This window comes from Thalassophryne amazonica, unplaced genomic scaffold (assembly GCF_902500255.1).
Source record: "Thalassophryne amazonica unplaced genomic scaffold, fThaAma1.1, whole genome shotgun sequence".
Taxonomy (NCBI): Eukaryota; Metazoa; Chordata; class Actinopteri; order Batrachoidiformes; family Batrachoididae; genus Thalassophryne; species Thalassophryne amazonica.
In genome coordinates this window covers 108,273-129,488 of record NW_022986243.1, presented here as the reverse complement: position 1 = coordinate 129,488, position 21,216 = coordinate 108,273, and the positions used below count along the sequence as shown (strand labels likewise).

Below are 21,216 nucleotides of genomic sequence, written 5' to 3'. Positions count from 1 at the left end.
TTACCACAAGTGACTCTTCCTTTGTGCGCCATTCTGTCTCAGTTTGTTATGTGTGAAGGGGCCATAAAGTATAAGAAAAGGACTTGTACAGAACAATAATGGACACAAATGGTTATTGAATTTTCCTCAATCGGTCATTGTGTGACAAACACTTAAAACATTGTTTTCACTTATAACACTCATTAGTGGGTATTTTTCAACTAATATGTCTGCATAGTTCACCTTTATTAAGCTCTCAAAAAAAGTCCTTATACATTTGTCCACTAGAGGTCGCAGTCATGGTGTTTTGAGGGGTGTTTTTTGTTGGTGTTTTTCTTTGTTTGTTTTTAAGCCTTAGGTCTAAAAGTACAGAAAGCCTGAGTGAAGTATTTCTCTCCAGTGCTGTTGGCACCTTGAAGCACCTTTGTGTGAATGACGGGAAATCCCAGACTTGTGGAACAGGTGAGACATTGGCCACACCCCCACCTGTGATGCAGGCTGGTGTGATCACAGACTGTACCGGTCACATTACAGACTGTGTACACTCAGGTCACAGAACACAGAGGTTAGATTACAGACTGCATACTTACAGGTGAGACTGGCTCAGGTTCGGTTCTGTGAGTAGTCCGGATGGCAAAGCGGGTCACGCGGCAGCTGGAGGAGTGCTATTATGAGGGTTACCTGGAGAAACGATCTTTTAAAGACAAGGTGAGTCCACTGCACAACCTTAAAATTTTATGTTTGAAAAAGTTTGTGCACTTTTCCAGGCACATCATAAAGGGTACTATGTACCCAGGGCCCAGAGCATGGGGGGGGAGGCACAAAAAACTGGCATTAAATACATTTTTGTGTTGCATGTTATTCATGTCCATACAATTTATGTTGTAAAAAAATATAATTAGAATGAATGTATAAATGTTGCAAAACATAATTCTGCTCTAACAATAATATTGAAAGATCTCTGAGGGCCCTTCCACCCTGCACAGTTCTACAATGGTTTAGTCCAGGGGCACAGGTGGCACTCTGCCACACACACACACACACACACACACACACACACACACACACACACACACACACACACACACACACACACACACACACACACACACACACACACACCCCAAATGGGATCTGACAGAAAGAGGAGGTGCTGAAACAACTAATCGATTTAATCGATTATTAAAATAGCTGTCAACTAATTTAGTCATCAGTTAGTTGTTAAATAACTTTGTTTTACCACAAATGTTTTGTTTTTTCCATATAAATCAACCGTTTCTGCAGTGCGGCTTTGCTTTGAACCTTGAACCAGTCGAAGTAGTGATTCGCAGATTGAAGCAGTGCTTCGATCTGTGTTTTATTTTGCTTAATCTTAATTTTTCCCCACTAAACCCCAAAGAGCATATGTCTGTGAGTAACATTTACCTTTTTATGTTAATCTGACCTGTTATGGTCTTCTGAAACAGTTGATCGATGTATTTTATAACTTAAAAACGGGGCCGATGCTAATGCGTTAGCATGTCTATGGCTTTTTCAATGTTAAAGTTAGCATTAAGCTGTTGCAGCTGTCAGCACATTTGTTTTCTGTATAATAATTCATTGCTCAGCATTTGTTGTCGTAAAAGAGTCAAATGTATTACAGATTGTAATATTTTATTCATTTATTTGTATTTATATATCAACAATAATAATAATAATAATAATAATAATAATAATAATAATAATAATAATAACAGAAACAACAACAATAATAGTAATAATAACTAATAATGCCACAATACAGTTTTAGAGAAACGGACAAAAGAACCTGATTAAACACAACAGAAAAGATAAATCCAACTAACAATGAACATAAATAAATAAATATAGAAATAAGTGTTTCCTGTGAACACCGAGTGACTCTTAAACCTCCACTTCATCCCTGTTTTATTTAAGTTTAAAGACAATTTGTTTCAGTCAAACCACATCTAAGTTGTGTTTTTACACAAGAAAAAAAAATAAAATGCAGTAAACTGCACATTTGTTTCTTTTTCATGAAAATATGTTTTTAAAGATCACATATTACACTTTAGTCAGGCCTTTAAAATACTTTTGTGGACTCTTGCTGTAATATGTTGTCAGTGGTTGAGATAGTTTGACCAGAATATAACATAACTTTATTGATAAAGGCCTTTTAATAATAACTCAAAGAAATAATGGCAAAACTCACATGTAAGTAAAAAAACAAAAAAACAAAACAATTAATCGAAAAAATAATCAACTGATGAACTGATTAGTAAGACAATGTTTAGTTGCAGCCCTAGTGTTTAGGCTGAAATAAAATATGTCTTTCCTAAAAAATCAAAGTCCGGATTTCACAAAAGAAGAGAAAAGAAGGACAGGCAAAGAAAAGTAAATGAGGGAAAGCAGCTGCTGACCAAATTCTTTGAAAAGAGAGGTGAGCTTGAAAGCGAGCTATAGTGATTTGGGGGGTCTGGGGGACCAAATTGCACCATTTTCTAGAAAAATGGTGCAATTTGGTGCATTCCTGTGCATTTTAACAGATGGGAATGCACCAAATTGTACCATTTTTCTAGAAAATGGTGCAGTTTGGTCCCCCAGACCCCCCAACTCAATACTGCTCCCCCAACTTTAAAAAGGGTTCTGACTCCCAGGTGTGATCTAAGGTATACATGATTTAGACCTGGTTTGACTACACATTAGAAATTTGGTGTTTGCGTTAATAAAAAAGAACATAACAGTGGGGGGGGGGTGTCTTCATTATGGCGAGTACCTAGGGCCCAGAATTTGGTGCTACACCCCTGTAACTGCATGACAATTTTTGTCCACCAAAGGGTTGATCAAAAATATCCCATGAAGCATTAATTGTTGATTTGGTCACTTCGAAAGTTTCTGCTGTCTTGTCTGATTGGTAAATTTTATCTATTTGTTTTAATTTGAGAGGTCCACTAAATAGCTGCCAAGTTATGTTTGATCTATTTGCTATGAAATAAGAGGGAAAAGGTCACAGTTCAGAATTTATCCTTCAATTTCTGAAAATATTAGCCCCCCCCCCCCTTATTTAATGTTCTAAGTAATGGCATTTTTCAACATTTTTGTATTCAAGTGATAATTAGGTACATGCAGAGTTTAAATATCAAAGACATCTGGTGCGGAGCCGGATCTTGAGCTGCAGTTTTTTTTCCCACCAAGATTCTGTGAATTATTGCTTCTGAAATTCATGGACGTGTTGAAAGAATCCCAAAGTCCCGCCCCTGTCAGATCCACTCCAAATGTTTTCCGAAAGTCAGTTCAGTAATTTTTGCATAATCCTGTGAACACACAAACAGTGTTGAAAATATTTCCTCCTTGATAGAAGCAAAAACTTTGTCTCTGTCCAAATACTTTGGAACCAGAATGTCATGTTTTGTGTAAACTCTCTCCTGAGACACGCCTCTTAGGGGGTTTTGTTGGTTTTCTGTTGGACTTTAGTTGGATATAGTGGTTGAAGGATTGGTTAAATAGCTTAGCTTTCGTATCTTAAGGGTGGGTGGTTCGATTCCTGTCTACTTGTGTCCACATGTACTTGAGGATAACAAATGAAACTGGTGTGAGAGATGATGCCTGAGTGCTGTTTCTGGGACGATACTGTAAAAAACATTTGTTCTTAGATCTGGCACAATATTGAAGCAGAGGATATAAATGAGGAGCAACAAAAACAAGAGGTTACCCTGATAGAGAAACTCTGAAAGCTCTTTCTGCTGCACCCTATGTGCTCCTGTTGGATGTATGCTGGGAGGTTTATAACCCCATGAGGTGGCTGGATGTGGTGTTTGGTGATGTTGATATCTTTACAGGACAATGAAGGTCCAGTCTTTATGGTCCTGGTCCTTCATGCATGGTTATAAGATTTGAACACCAACCGGTGATTGAAGGCAACAACTGGATGTCTTTGGTACCAGATCTCTTTGGCGGATCCTTGTGTACCACATGACTGAGTTTGTGTGAAACAGACACTTACTGAGGAAGTTGAGGATATGGGCTCAGGTCAGATATGCGCACATGTGATGGTGCTCATATCTGATGCTCATCACCGAATCCACCACACCATGGAGCCAAACCATTTTGTGGATGGAAACTACCCAGCTAGACAACCAATGCATCCCCACCTCCCAATTGCAACCATCTATCTGCCACAGACACATTAAAAGAGGGTCTCTCCTTAGATGATACTATCACGATATTTGGGCACTGATTTGATATGTATTACAAAATTTTTAAAATGTGCCTCTTCAGGTGTTGCAACTTGATTTGACAATATATTGATTTGTTTGCTTTTTGTAAGTGTAGACCACTGAGAACAGTGAAATAGTACACTTCTAACAACTTCATAACAAAAAGCAGTTTTTAAATGCACATGACATTGAAACAAGAACTACAGATTCTTATCAAGCCCCCAATTGTCTCCCTGTGTTCAGTATTTGCCAATAAACACGTGTGTAAATTTGTGAATGTCACACTATCAGCCGCGGCGCTATTCATTTCTTTTAACTTCCATATGTGCGTGCTGCTCTGAGCCCACAACAGCCTCACACATGTTCTCACTAACATTTTTACCATTTCATGTTTATTCCATTTCCACGGGTACCAAATAAACTATCCCTGCATGTCTCCACATCATTCTCAGTGAGCAAGATGGTAGCACACACGGGTGCAGTGGCTTTTAGCTCTCCAATTTGGTGCTTGTTTTTCTTACTTTTTGCGTGTATATTCTTCGAGTTTTGTAAAGCGACCCACAGTTTCAGCCACCAGAACCTTATCGACCTCAGTCTGAGGTCTGAACTGTTGGTTACGAGCGAATTCCACCAGTACCACAACATCCTGGAGGACATAGCGAGAACACCGGGCTCTCCGTGGATTACCAGCCTGCCCACCAGGCGGAGAAGGCGGCGTAGAGACAGGAAGCAGAAGCAAGGATGTCAGCTGGGCTCCGATGCTAAGCTACGTAAACAGCCTCACAGGCCAGCATTACTGAGCCTCTTCCTCTCAAACGCCAGATCCATCACCCACAAAATGGATGAATTGGAGCTACAGATGGCCACAAACAGCTTTGTGTGGAACTGCAGCGTTATTTTCATCACGGAGACGTGGCTTCACCCGCTGATCCCCGACACTGCAGTCAAGCTAGCAGGCCGCACGCTACACCGGCAGGACAGAACTAGTGATTGGGGTAAGTGCAGAGGTGGAGGGCTCTGTGTTTATGTGAACCGCGAGTGGTGCTGCAGCAGCAGGGTCATTGACTCTCACTGTTCTCCTGATTTAGAGGTGCTGGCAGTCTCATGCAGATCTTTTTATCTCCCAAGGGAGTTCACAGTAGTCGTCGTGTTTGCTGTTTACATTCCACCCGATGCTAACGTTAGCACGGCCCTTAGCCTCTTGCCGCCTGTGTAAATAAACAGCAGCTGGTCCACCCGGATGGTGTTTGTATTGTTGCTGGTGACTTCAACCAAGCGTGTTTAAAGACTGTGCTCCCTAAGTTCGTCCACTACGTGAAGTGTGCCACCAGAGGGGAAAATACTTTGGACCATGTTTACTCAAACATAAAACATGTGTACAAAGTCACTCGCCTCCCCCATCTCGCTGGACCAGACCATCTCTGCCTGTCCCTCACCCTCACCTACACCCCCTGCTGAGATGAACAACGCCACAACGGAAGACATTCCAAACCTGGCCTGAGGGAGCGCTCTCCCAGCTACAGGACTGCTTCTCACAAACTGTATGGGATTTATATGTGTGTGTATATGTGTCAGTATGTGAGTTCTCTGCTTAGTGTTTTTCTGAACTAAGTTGTTTTAATGGCTTTTATTGCATCAATATCATTCATAGTTGATGTTTTATATTACTGCTGGAATCCTCTCACAAGTTTTTAGTGGATTTTAAATGAGAGATGAATCCTTACAAGGTTAAAGAATACTACTAGCTCCTCCGAGTTGGGCTAACTGGCCTGAGCCTGCTACATCCATTTGGACCCGGGCTAACTGGCCTGAGCCTACTACATCCGCCTGGGCCTGAGCTAACTGGCCTGAGCCTGCTACATCCACCTGGGCCTGAGCTAACTGGCCTGAGCCTGCTACATTCACCTGGACTCGGGCTAGCTGGTCTGAGCCTGCTACAACTTCCTGGAGCCTGGGCTAACAGGCCTGAACCTACTACATTCACTTTTTGTGATTGCAAGTATCAATTAGTTTTCCACAGGTTTCTGTAAGTAGAATATGATGGCATTTTTCATTACTTCGATATGTTTGTTGGCAATTGGGGACATGAGACCAAATAACGTTTCCTGGGGTAGTACCCATAACAATGTTTTGTGTTTTTGGGACTCTCATTATAGTGGCACTGATTTTAATGTTGATTTTATGCAGCCACAGACTCATTCATTCTGGGCCTTAAACACCTGGTTTGATCTACCGAGGGAATCATTTAAACTACAAAGTGGTCTTACCTTATATGATCTCACATTTTTGCACAATGGAAATCATTGCTTGACTTCAACAATCTCAATTCAATCTCAATTTATTTCTAAAGCACTTTAAAATGCACCAACAACCAAAGCGCTGTACACAACAAAAACAGGCAAGTTTAAATAATTTAATAAATAAAAAGTTACAGTTAAAAGCAAAAAAAAACAAAACAAAAAAAAACAGTGTCAAGCTGTGTTAAAAGCCAAAGAGAAAAAATGTGCTTTAAGAGACGATTTAAAAGCAGAGAGAGAATCAGCCTGCCTAATGTGCAAAGGAAGATCATTCCACAGTCTCGGGGCAACGACTGAAAAAGCTCAGTCACCTCTACGCTTCCTCTTTGACCTTGGGATAACCAACAGTGACAAATCAGCTGACCTGAGTGAGCGTGAAGGGGCATATAAATGGAGCAGGTCAGACAGATATAGTGGGGCAAAGCCATGAAGACATTTAAAAACAAATAAAAGAATTTTAAAATCAATTCTAAAATGAACTGGGAGCCAATGAAGTGAGGCCAAAACCGGTGTAATGTGCTCGCACCTTCTAACACCAGCCAAAAGTCGAGCAGCAGCATTCTGCACCATCTGTAGGCGGATAAGCAGAGTCTGATTCAGCCCAATATAAAGTGCATTGCAATAGTCCAGGCGATTAGTGATAAAAGCATGGATTAAAATCTCAAAATGATGTCGTGAAAGAAATCGTTTCACCTTGGCCAGTTGTCTAAGTTGACAGAAACTAGACTTGACCACTGATCTAATCTGAGCATCGAATTTAAGATCACTATCCAGTTTTACACCCAGGTTTGTTGCTGTCTGTGTCAGATACTGACTCATGGGACCCAGATCAACATTGATTTTGGAAGTGTCACTAGGTCCAAACAGCAACACCTCAGTCTTTTTATCATTCAGGTGTAGAACATTTATGGACAACCATGCCTTAATCTCACCAATGCACTATAAGAGATGGTTCGCAGAGTATGCATTTTGCTGCTTCAGTGGCAGATAAATTTGACAGTCATCAGCATAAAAATGAAAAGAGATATCATGTCTCCTAAAAATTGATCCCATTGGGAGTAAATACAAAGAAAAAAGAAGCGGACCAAGTATGGAGCCTTGAGGCACCCCACATGTAAGGGGCACTGCACAAGATTCAGCAGCTCCAATATGGACACAAAAACTTCTCTCTGAAAGGTAGGATCTAAACCAGTCTAAAACAACACCCTTAATGCCCACCCAGTTTTCCAGGCGAGACAAGAGGATCTGATGGTCCACTGTATTGAAGGTCGCTGTTAGATCCAACAGGACCAAAACAACACAGTGACCAGAATTAGTAGCTATACAAATGTCATTAAAAACCCGCAGCAGTGCCGACTCAGTACTGTGACGGGATTTAAAACCAGACTAAAACAACTCCAGGGTGTCATGATTATTAAGAAAAGAACTCAACTGGCAGTATACAATTTTCTCCAAACTTTTAGAGAGAAAAGGAAGTTTGGAAATTGGCCTATAATTGGACAATTCAGAAGAATCCAAGCCAGATTTCTTAATAAGTGGGGTTACCACTGCATTCTTGAAACTGGTAGGCACTATACCACTAACCAAGCTCCCATTAATAATATTCAATACAAATGGTGCCAACATGGAAAAAGCCTCTTTAAGAAGACGAGGTGTCAAAGGGTCATTTGGAGAACCAGCAGGCTTCATATGATCATTAATATCTCTCAAAGACGGCAAACTGACAGACTCAAACTGGTCAAAAACAGCTGAGCATGTCACAGAGATAGAAGGGTCATAAACAGGAGAACTAATGAGGGCCCTGATACCAGCAACCTTTCTAAGAAAAAACTTGTAAAATTTTCACACAATTCAGTGGAGCTCTTGAGACAATCCATTTGTGGTGCACTTAAAACAGAATTTACAATCTTTAAAAGAACATGAGGATTATGACAGTTCGAATCAATAACATCAGAAAAGTACTTAAATTTAGCAGCCTTCATAGTTTTCTGATAAAAACGCCAACAGTCACGCAGTAACTGGAAGGACAACTGATGTCTGTCCTTCTTCCACTTTCACTCAGCTCTCCTACACTCGCGCCTGACAGTGCGCGTAACATCATTCATCCAAGGCTCAGATCGACGTTTGGAAGATCTAAGTTTCAATGGAGCTACAGTATCTAAGACAGTCTGACAGATCAAGTTGAATTCAGAGGTGAAGGAGTCAACATCTAAATTAAAACCGAGACACTCAGAAGAGCTGATCACAGCTGCAGCACCTCCTTCTGCTGACCGTGTGCCAGAAACAGACATTCCGCTGGTCGTTCAACGAACCCCCCCACCTTCCCCTGAAGCATACATAAGCCCTCCGGAGTCGTACGGAGGCTGTGTGGAGACGTGCGCGGACTTCTTGATGCAGTGCTCGCTCGTCTTTTCACAGCATCCCGTCATGTACGTGTCAGACGTTAGCCGGGTGGCTTACGTTATAAATTTGCTTCGAGGAGAGGCACGCGCCTGGGCTACGGCGCTTTGGGAGCAGAATTCACGGCTCCTAACGGTTTATACTGAGTTTGTGAGGGAGTTCTGACAGGTGTTCGACCACCCTCATAGAGGCGAGACCGCTTCAAGTGTGCTGCTGTCGATACGGCAGGGGTGTCGGAGCGCAGCGAAGTATGCAGTCGACTTCCGCATCGCGGCAGCGCGAGCCGGCTGGGATGCTGTTGCACTCCGCGCTGCCTTTGTAAACGGACTGTCTCTGGTCCTTAAGGAGCACCTGGTGGCGAAGGACGAGCCGCGGGATTTAGATGGGCTTATCGACCTGGTTATACAGTTAGACAACCGATTAACGGAACACAGATGGCAGCGAGACGAGAGGCGTGGTCAGGTACACGCCGTCCCTCTTCCTCCCGGGTCTGAAAGGGAGCCGACTTCCCCACGCTCCACTGCCAGGGCTCTCCACGTGACAACAGCTCCCCCTGCTGACGTTGCTATGGAGACGAGCAGGGCCAAAAAACGATCAGATCAGAGACAAAGGAGGCTGATCCGTGGAGAGTGTTTTCTCTGCAGCTCTACTGAGCACACACAGAGAGAATGCCCCAAACGGTCAAAACAGCAGCACTCGTCCTTAGAGACTGGGCTAAGGGTGGGTCACAATACCCACGTGGGGAAACCCCGACGATCTGCACGAATCCCAGTCACGATCCTGAGTGGGGATCTAACCCTTCACGCCCCAGCACTGGTGGACACGGGGTCGGAGGGGAATCTGCTGGCTAGCAGATGGGCAAAGGTGGTTGGGCTCCCTCTAGTGGCCTTACCGTCACCCTTGTCGGTGCGGGCACTAGATGGCACCCTTCTTCCACTAATCACACACCAGACTCAGCCAGTGACATTGGTGGTGTCTGGGAATCACAGGGAGGAGATTGTGTTTTATGTAACACCTTCTACCTCCCGAGTGATTTTGGGTTTTCCATGGGTGTTAAAACACAATCCCCGGATTGATTGGCCGTCTGGGGTTGTGGTTCAGTGGAGCGAAACCTGCCACTGGGAGTGTTTAGGATCCTCGGTTCCACCCGGTGTGACAGCTAAGGAGGAGGTTTTAGTCCCCCCCAATCTGGCGGCGGTGCCGGCTGAGTACCACGAACTTGCTGACGTCTTCAGCAAGGATCTGGCACTCACGCTGCCCCCGCACCGTCCGTACGATTATGCCATTGATTTGATACCGGGCGCTGAGTACCCGTCCAGCAGGCTGTACAACCTCTCACGTCCGGAACGCGAATCAATGGAGACCTACATCCGGGACTCGTTAGCTGCCGGGTTGATCCGGAACTCCACCTCCCTGATGGGTGCTGGTTTCTTTTTTGTGGGCAAGAAGGACGGCGGACTCCGTCCATGCATTGATTACAGAGGGCTGAACGAGATCACGGTTCACAACCGATACCCGTTACCTCTGTTGGATTCAGTGTTCACGCCCCTGCATGGAGCCCAAATTTTCACGAAATTGGATCTTAGGAATGCTTATCACCTGGTTCGGATCCGGGAGGGAGACGAGTGGAAGACGGCATTTAACACCCCGTTAGGTCACTTTGAGTACCTGGTCATGCCGTTCGGCCTCACCAATGTGCCCGCGACGTTCCAAGCATTGGTTAATGACGTCTTGCGGGACTTCCTGCATCGGTTTGTCTTCGTATATCTAGACGATATACTCATCTTTTCTCCGGATCCTGAGACCCATGTCAAGCATGTACGTCAGGTCCTACAGCGGTTGTTGGAGAACCGGCTGTTCGTGAAGGGCGAGAAGTGTGAGTTCCACCGCACTTCTTTGTCCTTCCTGGGGTTCATCATCTCCTCCAACTCTGTTGCCCCTGATCCGGCCAAGGTTGTGGCGGTGAGAGATTGGCCCCAACCAACGAACCGTAGGAAACTACAACAGTTCCTCGGTTTTGCAAATTTCTACCGGAGGTTCATCAAGGGCTACAGTCAGGTAGTTAGCCCCCTGACAGCCCTGACCTCCACAAAAGTCCCCTTCACCTGGTCGGATCGGTGCGAAGCCGCGTTTAGGGAGTTGAAACACCGGTTCTCGACTGCACCGGTTCTGGTGCAGCCCGATCCCAAGCGCCAGTTTATTGTTGAAGTGGATGCCTCTGACTCAGGGATAGGAGCCGTGCTATCCCAGAGCAGGGAGTCCGACAAGGTTCTCCATCCATGTGCCTACTTTTCCCGCAGGTTGACCCCAGCTGAACGGAACTATGACGTCGGCAATCGGGAACTTCTTGCGGTGAAGGAGGCTCTTGAGGAGTGGAGACACCTGTTGGAGGGAGCATCGGTACCATTTACGGTTTTCACGGACCATCGGAACCTGGAGTACATCCGGACTGCGAAGCGTCTGAACCCCAGGCAAGCCCGCTGGTTGCTGTTCTTTGGGCGTTTTGACTTCCGGATCACCTACCGCCACGGGACAAAGAACCAACGATCTGACGCCCTGTCCCGGGTGCACGAAGAGGAGGTCAAGACCGAGCTGTCAGACCCCCCTGAAACCATCATCCCAGAGTCCACTGTCATGGCCGCCCTTACCTGGGACGTGGAGAAGACCATCCGGGAGGCCCTGACACGGAGCCCGGACCCGGGGACCGGTCCGAAGAACAAACTGTACGTCCCACCAGAGGCCAGGGCTGCGGTCCTTGACTTCTGTCACGGTTCCAAGCTCTCCTGTCACCCAGGGGTGCGAAGGACCGTGGCAGTGGTCCGGCAGCGCTTCTGGTGGGCGTCTATCGAAGCCGACGTCCGGGAGTATGTCCAGGCCTGCACCACCTGTGCCAGGGGCAAAGCCGACCACCACAAGGCCCAAGGCCTCCTCCAGCCTCTGCCTGTTCCTCGTCACCCCTGGTCTCATATCGGCCTGGACTTTGTCACGGGCCTCCCGCCGTCCCAGGGAAACACCACCATCTTAACGATAGTGGACCGGTTCTCCAAGGCAGCCCACTTCGTGGCCCTCCCGAAGCTCCCGACGGCCCAGGAGACTGCAGACCTCCTGGTCCACCACGTCGTGCGTCTGCATAGGATTCCATCAGACATTGTCTCGGATCGTGGTCCTCAGTTCTCCTCCCAGGTCTGGCGGAGTTTCTGTAGGGAACTGGGGGCCACCGTCAGTCTCTCGTCTGGGTACCACCCCCAGACGAACGGGCAGGCAGAGCGGACTAACCAGGAACTGGAGCATGCCCTCCGTTGCGTGACCTCCGCGCACCCGACGGCCTGGAGTGACCATCTGGCCTGGATCGAGTACGCTCATAACAGCCAAGTCTCGTCTGCCACCAGCCTCTCCCCATTTGAAGTGTGTTTGGGGTACCAGCCCCCATTGTTCCCGCTAGTGGAGGGAGAGGTCGTGGTGCCCTCGGTCCAGGCCCATCTGAGAAGGTGCCGTCGGGTGTGGCGTACCGCCCGCTCTGCCCTGCTCAAAGCCCGGACGAGGGCCAAGAACCATGCAGACCGCCGGCGTGCCCCGGCCCCTGCGTATCAGCCTGGGCAGGAGGTTTGGCTTTCCACAAAGGACATTCCCCTGCAAGTGGAATCCCAAAAGTTGAAGGACAGATACATTGGACCTTTCCCCATCCTCAAAGTCCTCAGTCCAGCCGCAGTGAAGCTGAAGTTGCCAGCTTCACTGCGGATCCACCCGGTTTTCCATGTGTCACACATCAAACCTCACCACGTTTCACCCCTCTGTACCCCCGGACCTGCGCCGCCTCCTGCCCGGATCATCGACGGGGAGCCGGCTTGGACCGTACGCCGGCTCCTGGATGTCCGTCGGAAGGGCCGGGGGTTCCAGTATTTGGTGGACTGGGAGGGGTATGGACCCGAAGTATGCTCCTGGGTGAAGAGGAGCTTCATCCTGGACCCGGCCCTCCTGGCCGACTTCTACCAGCGGCACCCGGACAAGCCTGGTCGGGCACCAGGAGGCGCCCGTTGAGGGGGGGGTCCTGTTGTGTGGGCCGCTGAAAAGGAGGTACTGCTGGCCCACCACCACAAGATGGCGCCCTGCTTGAAGTGCGGGCTTCAAGCACGAGAGGGCGTCGGAGCAACCAGGAGTGACAGCTGTCACTCATCATCCGTACCAGCTGTCACTCATCCACTACTCATCACCACCACCATAAAGGCCGGACTGCAACTCCACCTCCCCGCCGAGAAATCAGCTACCATTCAGGTAACTTTCTCTGCTGACTCAAATCATTGAGTGATAACCTGAACTTCTTTTGCAGCCGTTATCCTGTGGTGTTCTGCCTTATCTGTGGGATTGGCGTTTGGTGTGATCAGCGACGGCTTCGCCTCACACCCCAAACCAAGATAAGTGGTTAAACAGGAGCTGCACGAGTGTGTGATTGGAGGTGGAGGTTCTCCCTCCTTTACTGAACACTGACTGTGGGAGTACTGAGTGTGCGAACTCACACTCATCAGGACTGTCTCTGTTTTCTGCCAGCAGTACCGGGTCTGACTGCTGAAGACAGCGGCCACCTAGGGCACAGGGCTTGGTGGCTCCGGTGTTCTTCAGCTCCGTTGGTGGTGGAAGCTGTGTGGGGATCCAGCTCTTCTCTCGCCAGGCGTCTTCTATCGTTGAGCCTGCCCACACGTCACCTGGTGTATGATTGACAGTCCACCATATTGTTATTGTCTGTACGTCGTTGTGCGATTCACAACATTAAATTATAAGTTACTTTTGGCTTATCCATTGTCCGTTCATTACCGCCCCCTGTTGTTGGTCCGTGTCACATCACTTTCACAACAGCGCAGATATTGTGGTGATCTCTGAAACGTGGCTAACTAAATCTATTAAAAATGATGATATTAATATCAGTGGATACGATGTCTATCGTACTGACAGGCTTAAAAAGGGTGGTGGTGTAGTCATCTATCTTAAGTCAAGATTTGATGCTTCAATTGTCATGTCTCAATCTATTTGTAAGCAAATGGAGTTTTTGGCTTTAAATGTAAATATAGCCAAATCCTTCTCTTTAACTGTTATTGGTTGTTATAGACCCCCATCTGCCAGCAGGGAAGCATTGTCAACTTTAAAGCATCTTCTCTCTAAATTAAATTACAATGAGATTTTAATGGCAAGAGACCTCAACTGGGATTGGTTAAATGCAACTTCTGATGAATTTAAATGCTTCTATGACTCTGTAAATTTTAGCCAGTTGATCAGTCAACCAACTAGGCCAAATATTAAAAATCCGGAAAAGTCTACTTTGATTGATCTAATTCTAACAAATTCTTCCCACAAATTTTCCTCTGTGGGTGTTTTCTGCAATGATTTGAGTGACCATTGTGTAGTTGCAGCTTGCAGAGACACAAAAATCCCTAAATGTAAAGCGCGCATTATTGTCAAGAGGAATTTAAAGAAGTTTAATGAACAAGCTTATCACCATGATCTGTCTTTGGTTAACTGGGAATATATAAGTCTCTTGCCAGATGCTGAGCTAGCTTGGATAGATTTTAAGGAAAACTTTGATAAAATTGTAAATAAACATGCTCCCATGAGAAAATTTAGAGTGAAGGGGCGAGAAAACCCCTGGTTCTCTCCAGAACTGTCTGACGCCCTTCATCAGCGTAACGTGGCATGGGCCAAAGCCAGAAGAAGTGACTCTGCCAGTGATTGGTCTATTTTTAGACAGCTAAGAAATAAATGCACATCTTTAATTAAAAGAGCCAAATCTGAATATTTCTTATCTGTCAGTACTGAGAATCTTAATAACCCGCAGAAATTTTGGAAGGTCATCAAGTCTTTCTCTGTAAATAAGCAACCCCAGGTTCTTCCCCATTTTGTTTTAAAAGATTGAGTCCCAGTGTATGATACAGCTGAAGTCTTAAATTGCTTCAATAAGCACTTTGTGTCTTCTGGTTATTTATTTGACTCCAGATGTGGATCTGCCCCTGTGCCTCACTGTACAAACTCTCAAATATTTTCTGGGGGACCTTTTTCATTTGTGCCTTTTACTGTACAGCAAGTTCGCAAGGTTCTCAAAGCTCTGAATCACAGAAAGCCTCCTGGGCCTGATTTGATAGAGCCTTACTTTTTGAAAAATGGCTGCTGATTTTATTGCACAGCTCTCACAATACTTTTTAATTGAGAGCAAAGAAATTCCTTTAGTTTGGAAGTCAGCATTTGTTGTTCCTCTATTAAAAGGAGGGGACCCTGCAGTTTTAACTAATTACAGACCAATATCAAATTTGTGTGTTTTATCAAAAATTCTTGAATCTCTTGTATGTGATCAACTTAAAGAGTTTTTATACTCAAAAGAGCTTCTTTCAAAACTGCAATCAGGCTTTAGAAAAAAGCACAGTACCATCATTGCTGCAACAAAAGTGATCAATGATATATTAATTGCTCTTGATAAAAAGCAGTACTGTGCAGCGCTCTTCATTGATCTGTCAAAAGCCTTTGACACTGTGGATCACCTTGTCTTAAAGCGTAGGCTTGTCAGTTTTGGTCTGTCAGATGATGTAGTTTCCTTGTTCACAAATTATTTGAGTGACAGGAGCCAGTGTATTAAATGTGATGATTTGTGTTCTGAATTTATGAGTATTCACAAAGGGGTGCCACAGGGTTCTGTATTGGAACCTTTGTTGTTTATCATGTATGTAAATGATTTAGGACATAATGACTCTGATGCCAGTGTGCATTTTTATGCTGATGATACAATCATTTACTGCTTTGGTTCATCCCCGGTCAATGCTGTCAAATCTTTGCAAAAAGCTTTTGAAGTGATGCAGCACAAACTGCTGCAGCTATACTCAACAAAAATATAAACGCAACACTTTTGGTTTTGCTCCCATTTTGTATGAGATGAACTCAAAGATCTAAAACTTTTTCCACATACACAATATCACCATTTCCCTCAAATATTGTTCACAAACCAGTCTAAATCTGTGATAGTGAGCACTTCTCCTTTGCTGAGATAATCCATCCCACCTCACAGGTGTGCCGTACCAAAATGCTGATTAGACACCATGATTAGTGCACAGGTGTGCCTTAGACTGCCCACAATAAAAGGCCACTCTGAAAGGTGCAGTTTTGTTTTATTGGGGGGGGATACCAGTCAGTATCTGGTGTGACCACCATTTGCCTCATGCAGTGCAACACATCTCCTTCGCATCATCCGTGAAGAGAACACCTCGCCAACGTGCCAAACGGCAGCGAATGTGAGCATTTGCCCACTCAAATCGGTTACGACGACGAACTGAAGTCAGGTTGAGACCCCGATGAGGACGACGAGCATGCAGATGAGCTTCCCTGAGACGGTTTCTGACAGTTTGTGCAGAAATTCTTTGGTTATGCAAACCGATTGTTCCAGCAGCTGTCTGAGTGGCTGGTCTCAGACGATCTTGGAAGTGAACATGCTGGATGTGGAGGTCCTGGGCTGGTGTGGTTACACGTGGTCTGCGGTTGTGAGGCTGGTTGGATGTAGTGCCAAATTCTCTGAAACGCCTTTGGAGACGGCTTATGGTAGAGAAATGAACATTCAATACATGAGCAACAGCTCTGGTTGACATTCCTGCTGTCAGCATGCCAATTGCACGCTCCCTCAAATCTTGCGACATCTGTGGCATTGTGCTGTGTGATAAAACTGCATCTTTCAGAGTGGCCTTTTATTGTGGGCAGTCTAAGGCACACCTGTGCACTAATCATGGTGTCTAATCAGCATCTTGATATGGCACACCTGTGAGGTGGGATGGATTATCTCAGCAAAGGAGAAGTGCTCACTATCACAGATTTAGACTGGTTTGTGAACAATATTTGAGAGAAATGGTGATATTGTATATGTGGAAAAAGTTTTAGATCTTTGAGTTCATCTCATACAAAATGGGAGCAAAACCAAAAGTGTTGCGTTTATATTTTTGTTGAGTGTAAAACTTGTCCTTAACTCTGACAAAACTAAATTCATGTTATTGTCACATTCTAGAAAAGGTCCTCAAACTGCCCCTACAGTGTCCACGCTTGAGGGAAATGAAATTGTGGTGGTTCATTCATACAAATATCTTGGTATCTTGCTTGACGACACTTACCTTTAAACCCCACATTGAGAATCTTGTGAAGAAACTCAAATTGAAACTGGGATTTTTCTTTCGAAATAAATGTTGTTTTTCTTTTGAGGTTAGAAAGCGCCTTGTTACTGCAACTTTTTTTTAATCTATTTTAGATTATGGAGAGCTGTTATATATGAATGCTTCAGCTCAGTGCCTGAGAAAGATTAACTCTGTATATCATGCTTCCTTGAGGTTCATTACGAACTGTAGGACCCTGACTCATCATTGTGAACTGTATTCTCGAGTGAGATGGCCTTCTTTGTCCACCAGGAGGTTGATCCACTGGTATACTTTTATTTATAAGGCCATGCTTGGATTACTGCCCTCGTACATCTGTAACTTAATCACACAGAGAAGTGTTGATTCTTATGGTTTGCGTTCCAACGAACATTTGCTACTCTCTGTTTCTTTTGTCCGCACTGAAACTGGAAAAAAGGTCCTTCACCTTCTCTGCCCCTTCTTCATGGAACACTTTGCAAAAGGACTGGAAACTTACAGAACTGATCACGTTAAATGACTTTAAAGCCAGACTGAGAGCACTTGAGACAGCCTCCTTCACATGTACTTGTTTTAATTAATTAATTTATTTATTTATTTTATACTGTAACTGTATTTTTATTGCTGCATCTTGGCCAGGGCTCCCTTGAAAAAGTGGTTTTTAATCTCAATAGGACTTCCCTGGTAAAATAAAGGTTAAAAAAAAAAAAATATATATATATATTTTCCAGCCACAACCTGCAGAAGTACACTGACACCGTACTCTCTTACATTAAGAACTGTGTTGACACTGTCACCGTCAACAAAGGGGTCAGGGTTTTTCCAAACCAGAAACCCCGGATGAACAGTACAGTCCAGTCCCTGTTAAAAAGCCGCAACACCGCCTTTAAATCAGGGGACAGGGCCCTGTACAGCGCAGCCAGGTCTGATCTGAAAAGAGGCATCAGAGAGGTCAAGGCTGCCTACAAGGAAAAGCTAGAGGACCACTTCACTGTGAATGACCCCAGAAGGATGTGGCAGGGAATAAATCATATAACCAATTACAGAAGCAGCAACCCAGGAAATGCCTGGTCTGACGCCTCGCTGGCAGAGGAGCTGAACCGCTTCTTTGCCCACTTCGAAGCAGACAGACCAGCAGCAACTCCACACCCACCACCCTCCAGCACTAGCACACTAACATTTCAGGAACATGAAGTGAGACGTGTGCTGAAGGTGGTGAACCCCAGGAAGGCGGCCGGCCCCGATGGTGTACCTGGAAAGGTACTCAAAGCGTGTGCTGACCAACTGGCTAGAGTTTTCACCTGCATCTTCAACCTGTCCCTGTCGCAGGCCATCATTCCACTGTGCCTCAAATCTTCCATCATCATTCCAGTCCCAAAGAAGTCAGCAGTAGGGAGCATAAATGACTACAGGCCTGTTGCACTTACGCCTGTGGCCATGAAGTGCTTTGAAAGACTGGTCTCTCAGCACATCAGAGCCTGTCTGCCTCCCACTCTGGACCCCCACCAGTTCGCCTACAGGGCAAACCGCTCCACAGAGGACGCTATCACCACAGCTCTCCACACCGTGCTGAGCCATCTGGAGCACCAGGGGAGCTATGTGAGGATGCTCTTCCTGGACTTCAGCTCAGCCTTCAACCACATCATCCCGGAGATCCTGGTCCAGAAACTGACACATCTGGGCATCTCCACCCCATCTGCCAGTGGATCAAAGACTTCCTCACAAACCACCCACAGTCCGTGAAACGTGGCCCCCACCTTTCCTCCACCATCACACTCAGCACCGGTTCCCCTCAAGGCTGTGTACTGAGCCCCCTCCTGTTCACCCTTTACATGCACAACTGCTCTCCGACCCATCCCACAAACCTCATCATAAAGTTTGCGGATGATACCACCGTGATTGGGCTCATCTCAGGGGGGGATGAGACCGACTACAGAGACAAGGTCAATCGACTGACAGCGTGGTGTTCAGCTAACAACCTGCTGCTGAACACCACACAAACAAAAGAAATAATCCTGGACTTCAGGAAGAACAGGGCTGACCCAGCCCCGCTCTACATCCAAGGGGTCAGCTCCATCAGGTTCCTGGCAGTGCAGCTCTCTGACAGCCTCTCCTGGACTGCCAACACCATAGTGGTGGTGAAGAAAGCCCAGCAGCGACTCCACTTCCTGAGGGTGCTCTGGAGGAGAAGCTGCTGGTGTTGTTCTACAGAGCCACCATCGAGAGCATCCTGACGTACCGCATCACAGCGTGGTACGGGGGGTGCTCAGCAGCAGACAGGAGAGCGCTGCAGAGGGTGATCAAAACAGCCCAGGGGATCACTGGCTGCTCTCTGCCCAGCCTGGAGGACATTGACAGCTCTCACTACCTCAGCAGAGCTGCCAGCATCAGCAAAGACACATCCCACCCCAGCAACCACCTGTTTGACCTACGACCCTCGGGCCGACGGTATAGGTCAATCAAAACTAGGACAAACAGACTCAGGGACAGCTTTCTGTCCAGAGTGATCACTGCACTGAACAATAACAAATCACTCTAATCTGCACCTTCAAGTTTCTTGTGCAATATCTGTAAACTATGTGCAATATTCCCGTGCAATATGAATCCACAGTTGTATATAATTCTCGTTTTACATTCTACTTGGTCCACATTTTATTTTATTTTATCTTATGTTTATATTAGTTGTACATATACTCTGAATAATTTACCTTTAAATTTCACTATCTTTTATTTGGCTAAAAATTACTCGCACCACAGAAAGCACATTTTTGGAGTTGCACTCAAATCTTGTTGTAATGCAAATTGCAATGACAGTAAAGGCGATTCTGATTCTGATTCAGTGATCTGTAGCTCACACTCGGTATAATTTCTTTTTTGTGTTCATGTTGTCTGATGTGACATCCCTGTTCAAAGGGCCTATTTACATGAAATTGCATATTTAAATAGGGGCATGGACTTTGGTGTATGTGCACATGCGCTCAATTCGACATTCAGCTGGATCCATGTGTAAGCACACTTTGATACATCTGGATATTTTTGTGCTTCCGCCAGTTTCTGGGTTTTGGTGTTGTTCCTGTACATGAGGCCCCAGGTGTCTGTACGGTGGTGTGCGGATGGTTTACACGGTATCGCAGCTTTATGAACCACCACTGTTAATACAAGTAATCCACATTTTTTCTGCTTTGACTTCCTAAGTCAGTGTGTCCACACACAGAGCATCCAGAACATATTCACAGCGCTCACTTTTTCCACATTTTCTTATGTTGCAGCCTTATTTCAGAATGGAGCAAATTTTTTTTTTTTTCCCTCAAAATTCTACTCACAACACCCCCATAATGACAACATGAAAAAGGTTTTTTGAAATTTTTGCAGATTGATTAAAAATAAATAATAATAAAAAAAACAACAACAAAGAAATCACATGTACAGGTATATGTAAATATGATGCCACAAGCTTGGTGCACCTGTCTTTGGATAGTTGTTCCCAGTCCTCTTTGCAGCACCTCTCAAGCTCCATCAGGTTGGATGGTCTCCCAGTTCCTGCTGCTGAAAACATCCCCACAGCATGATGCTGCCACCACCATGCTTCACTGTAGGGATGGTGCCTGGTTTCCTCCAAACATGACGCCATAGAGTTCAATCTTTGTCTCATCAGACCAGAAAATTTGATTCTTATGGTCTGAGTCCTTCAGGTGCCTTTTGGCAAACTCCAGGCGGGCTGCCATGTGTGTTTTACTAAGGGCCCCTTCACACATAACACAATTGAAGCAGACTGGCACACAAAGGAGGAATCGTATGCCACTTGTGAAAGATCGCACCCGCCTCAAACACCTCATACAGCTGTTGCCACAACTATTTGTGCACACCAGCGGCCAAAAGACAGCAAGTGGCTTGTGAGTGCCCATTTGACCCTCTCTCAGCAGTTGTTAGGCAAATTCCAGTTGCCACACATGAACAACACCTCTCATTGGGCACTTAGAAAAGGCGCTCTTAGTACGATAGTGGAGTGCAGATGACCACATTCAAGCTGTCTGAGAAAATTGTCAGAATGTCACACGAGTCTTCGTTACCAAGCAACACACATGGGTGTGGTGTGTGTCCCCCTCCCCAACACAAATGGCTTGTGGAGTGTGTTCCCTCCAACCCCCACACACACACACACCATGATCCGAGTGTGAT

At 45.6% G+C, this 21,216-nt stretch overlaps 1 protein-coding gene across 3 annotated transcripts in view; it reads left to right on the top strand.

Annotated features, from left to right (window-relative positions):
- Window positions 1–523: 523 nt before the first annotated feature.
- The window catches only part of LOC117505767 (signal-transducing adaptor protein 2-like), a 114,754-nt gene continuing 94,061 nt past the window's right edge, over window positions 524–21,216 (top strand). For all 3 annotated transcript variants that reach the window (XM_034165311.1, XM_034165310.1, XM_034165309.1), the window contains exon 1: window positions 524–687. In XM_034165311.1, the coding sequence (XP_034021202.1) occupies window positions 610–687 (78 nt within the window). In that variant the 5' untranslated portion in view covers window positions 524–609. The remainder of the gene's footprint in view (window positions 688–21,216) is intronic.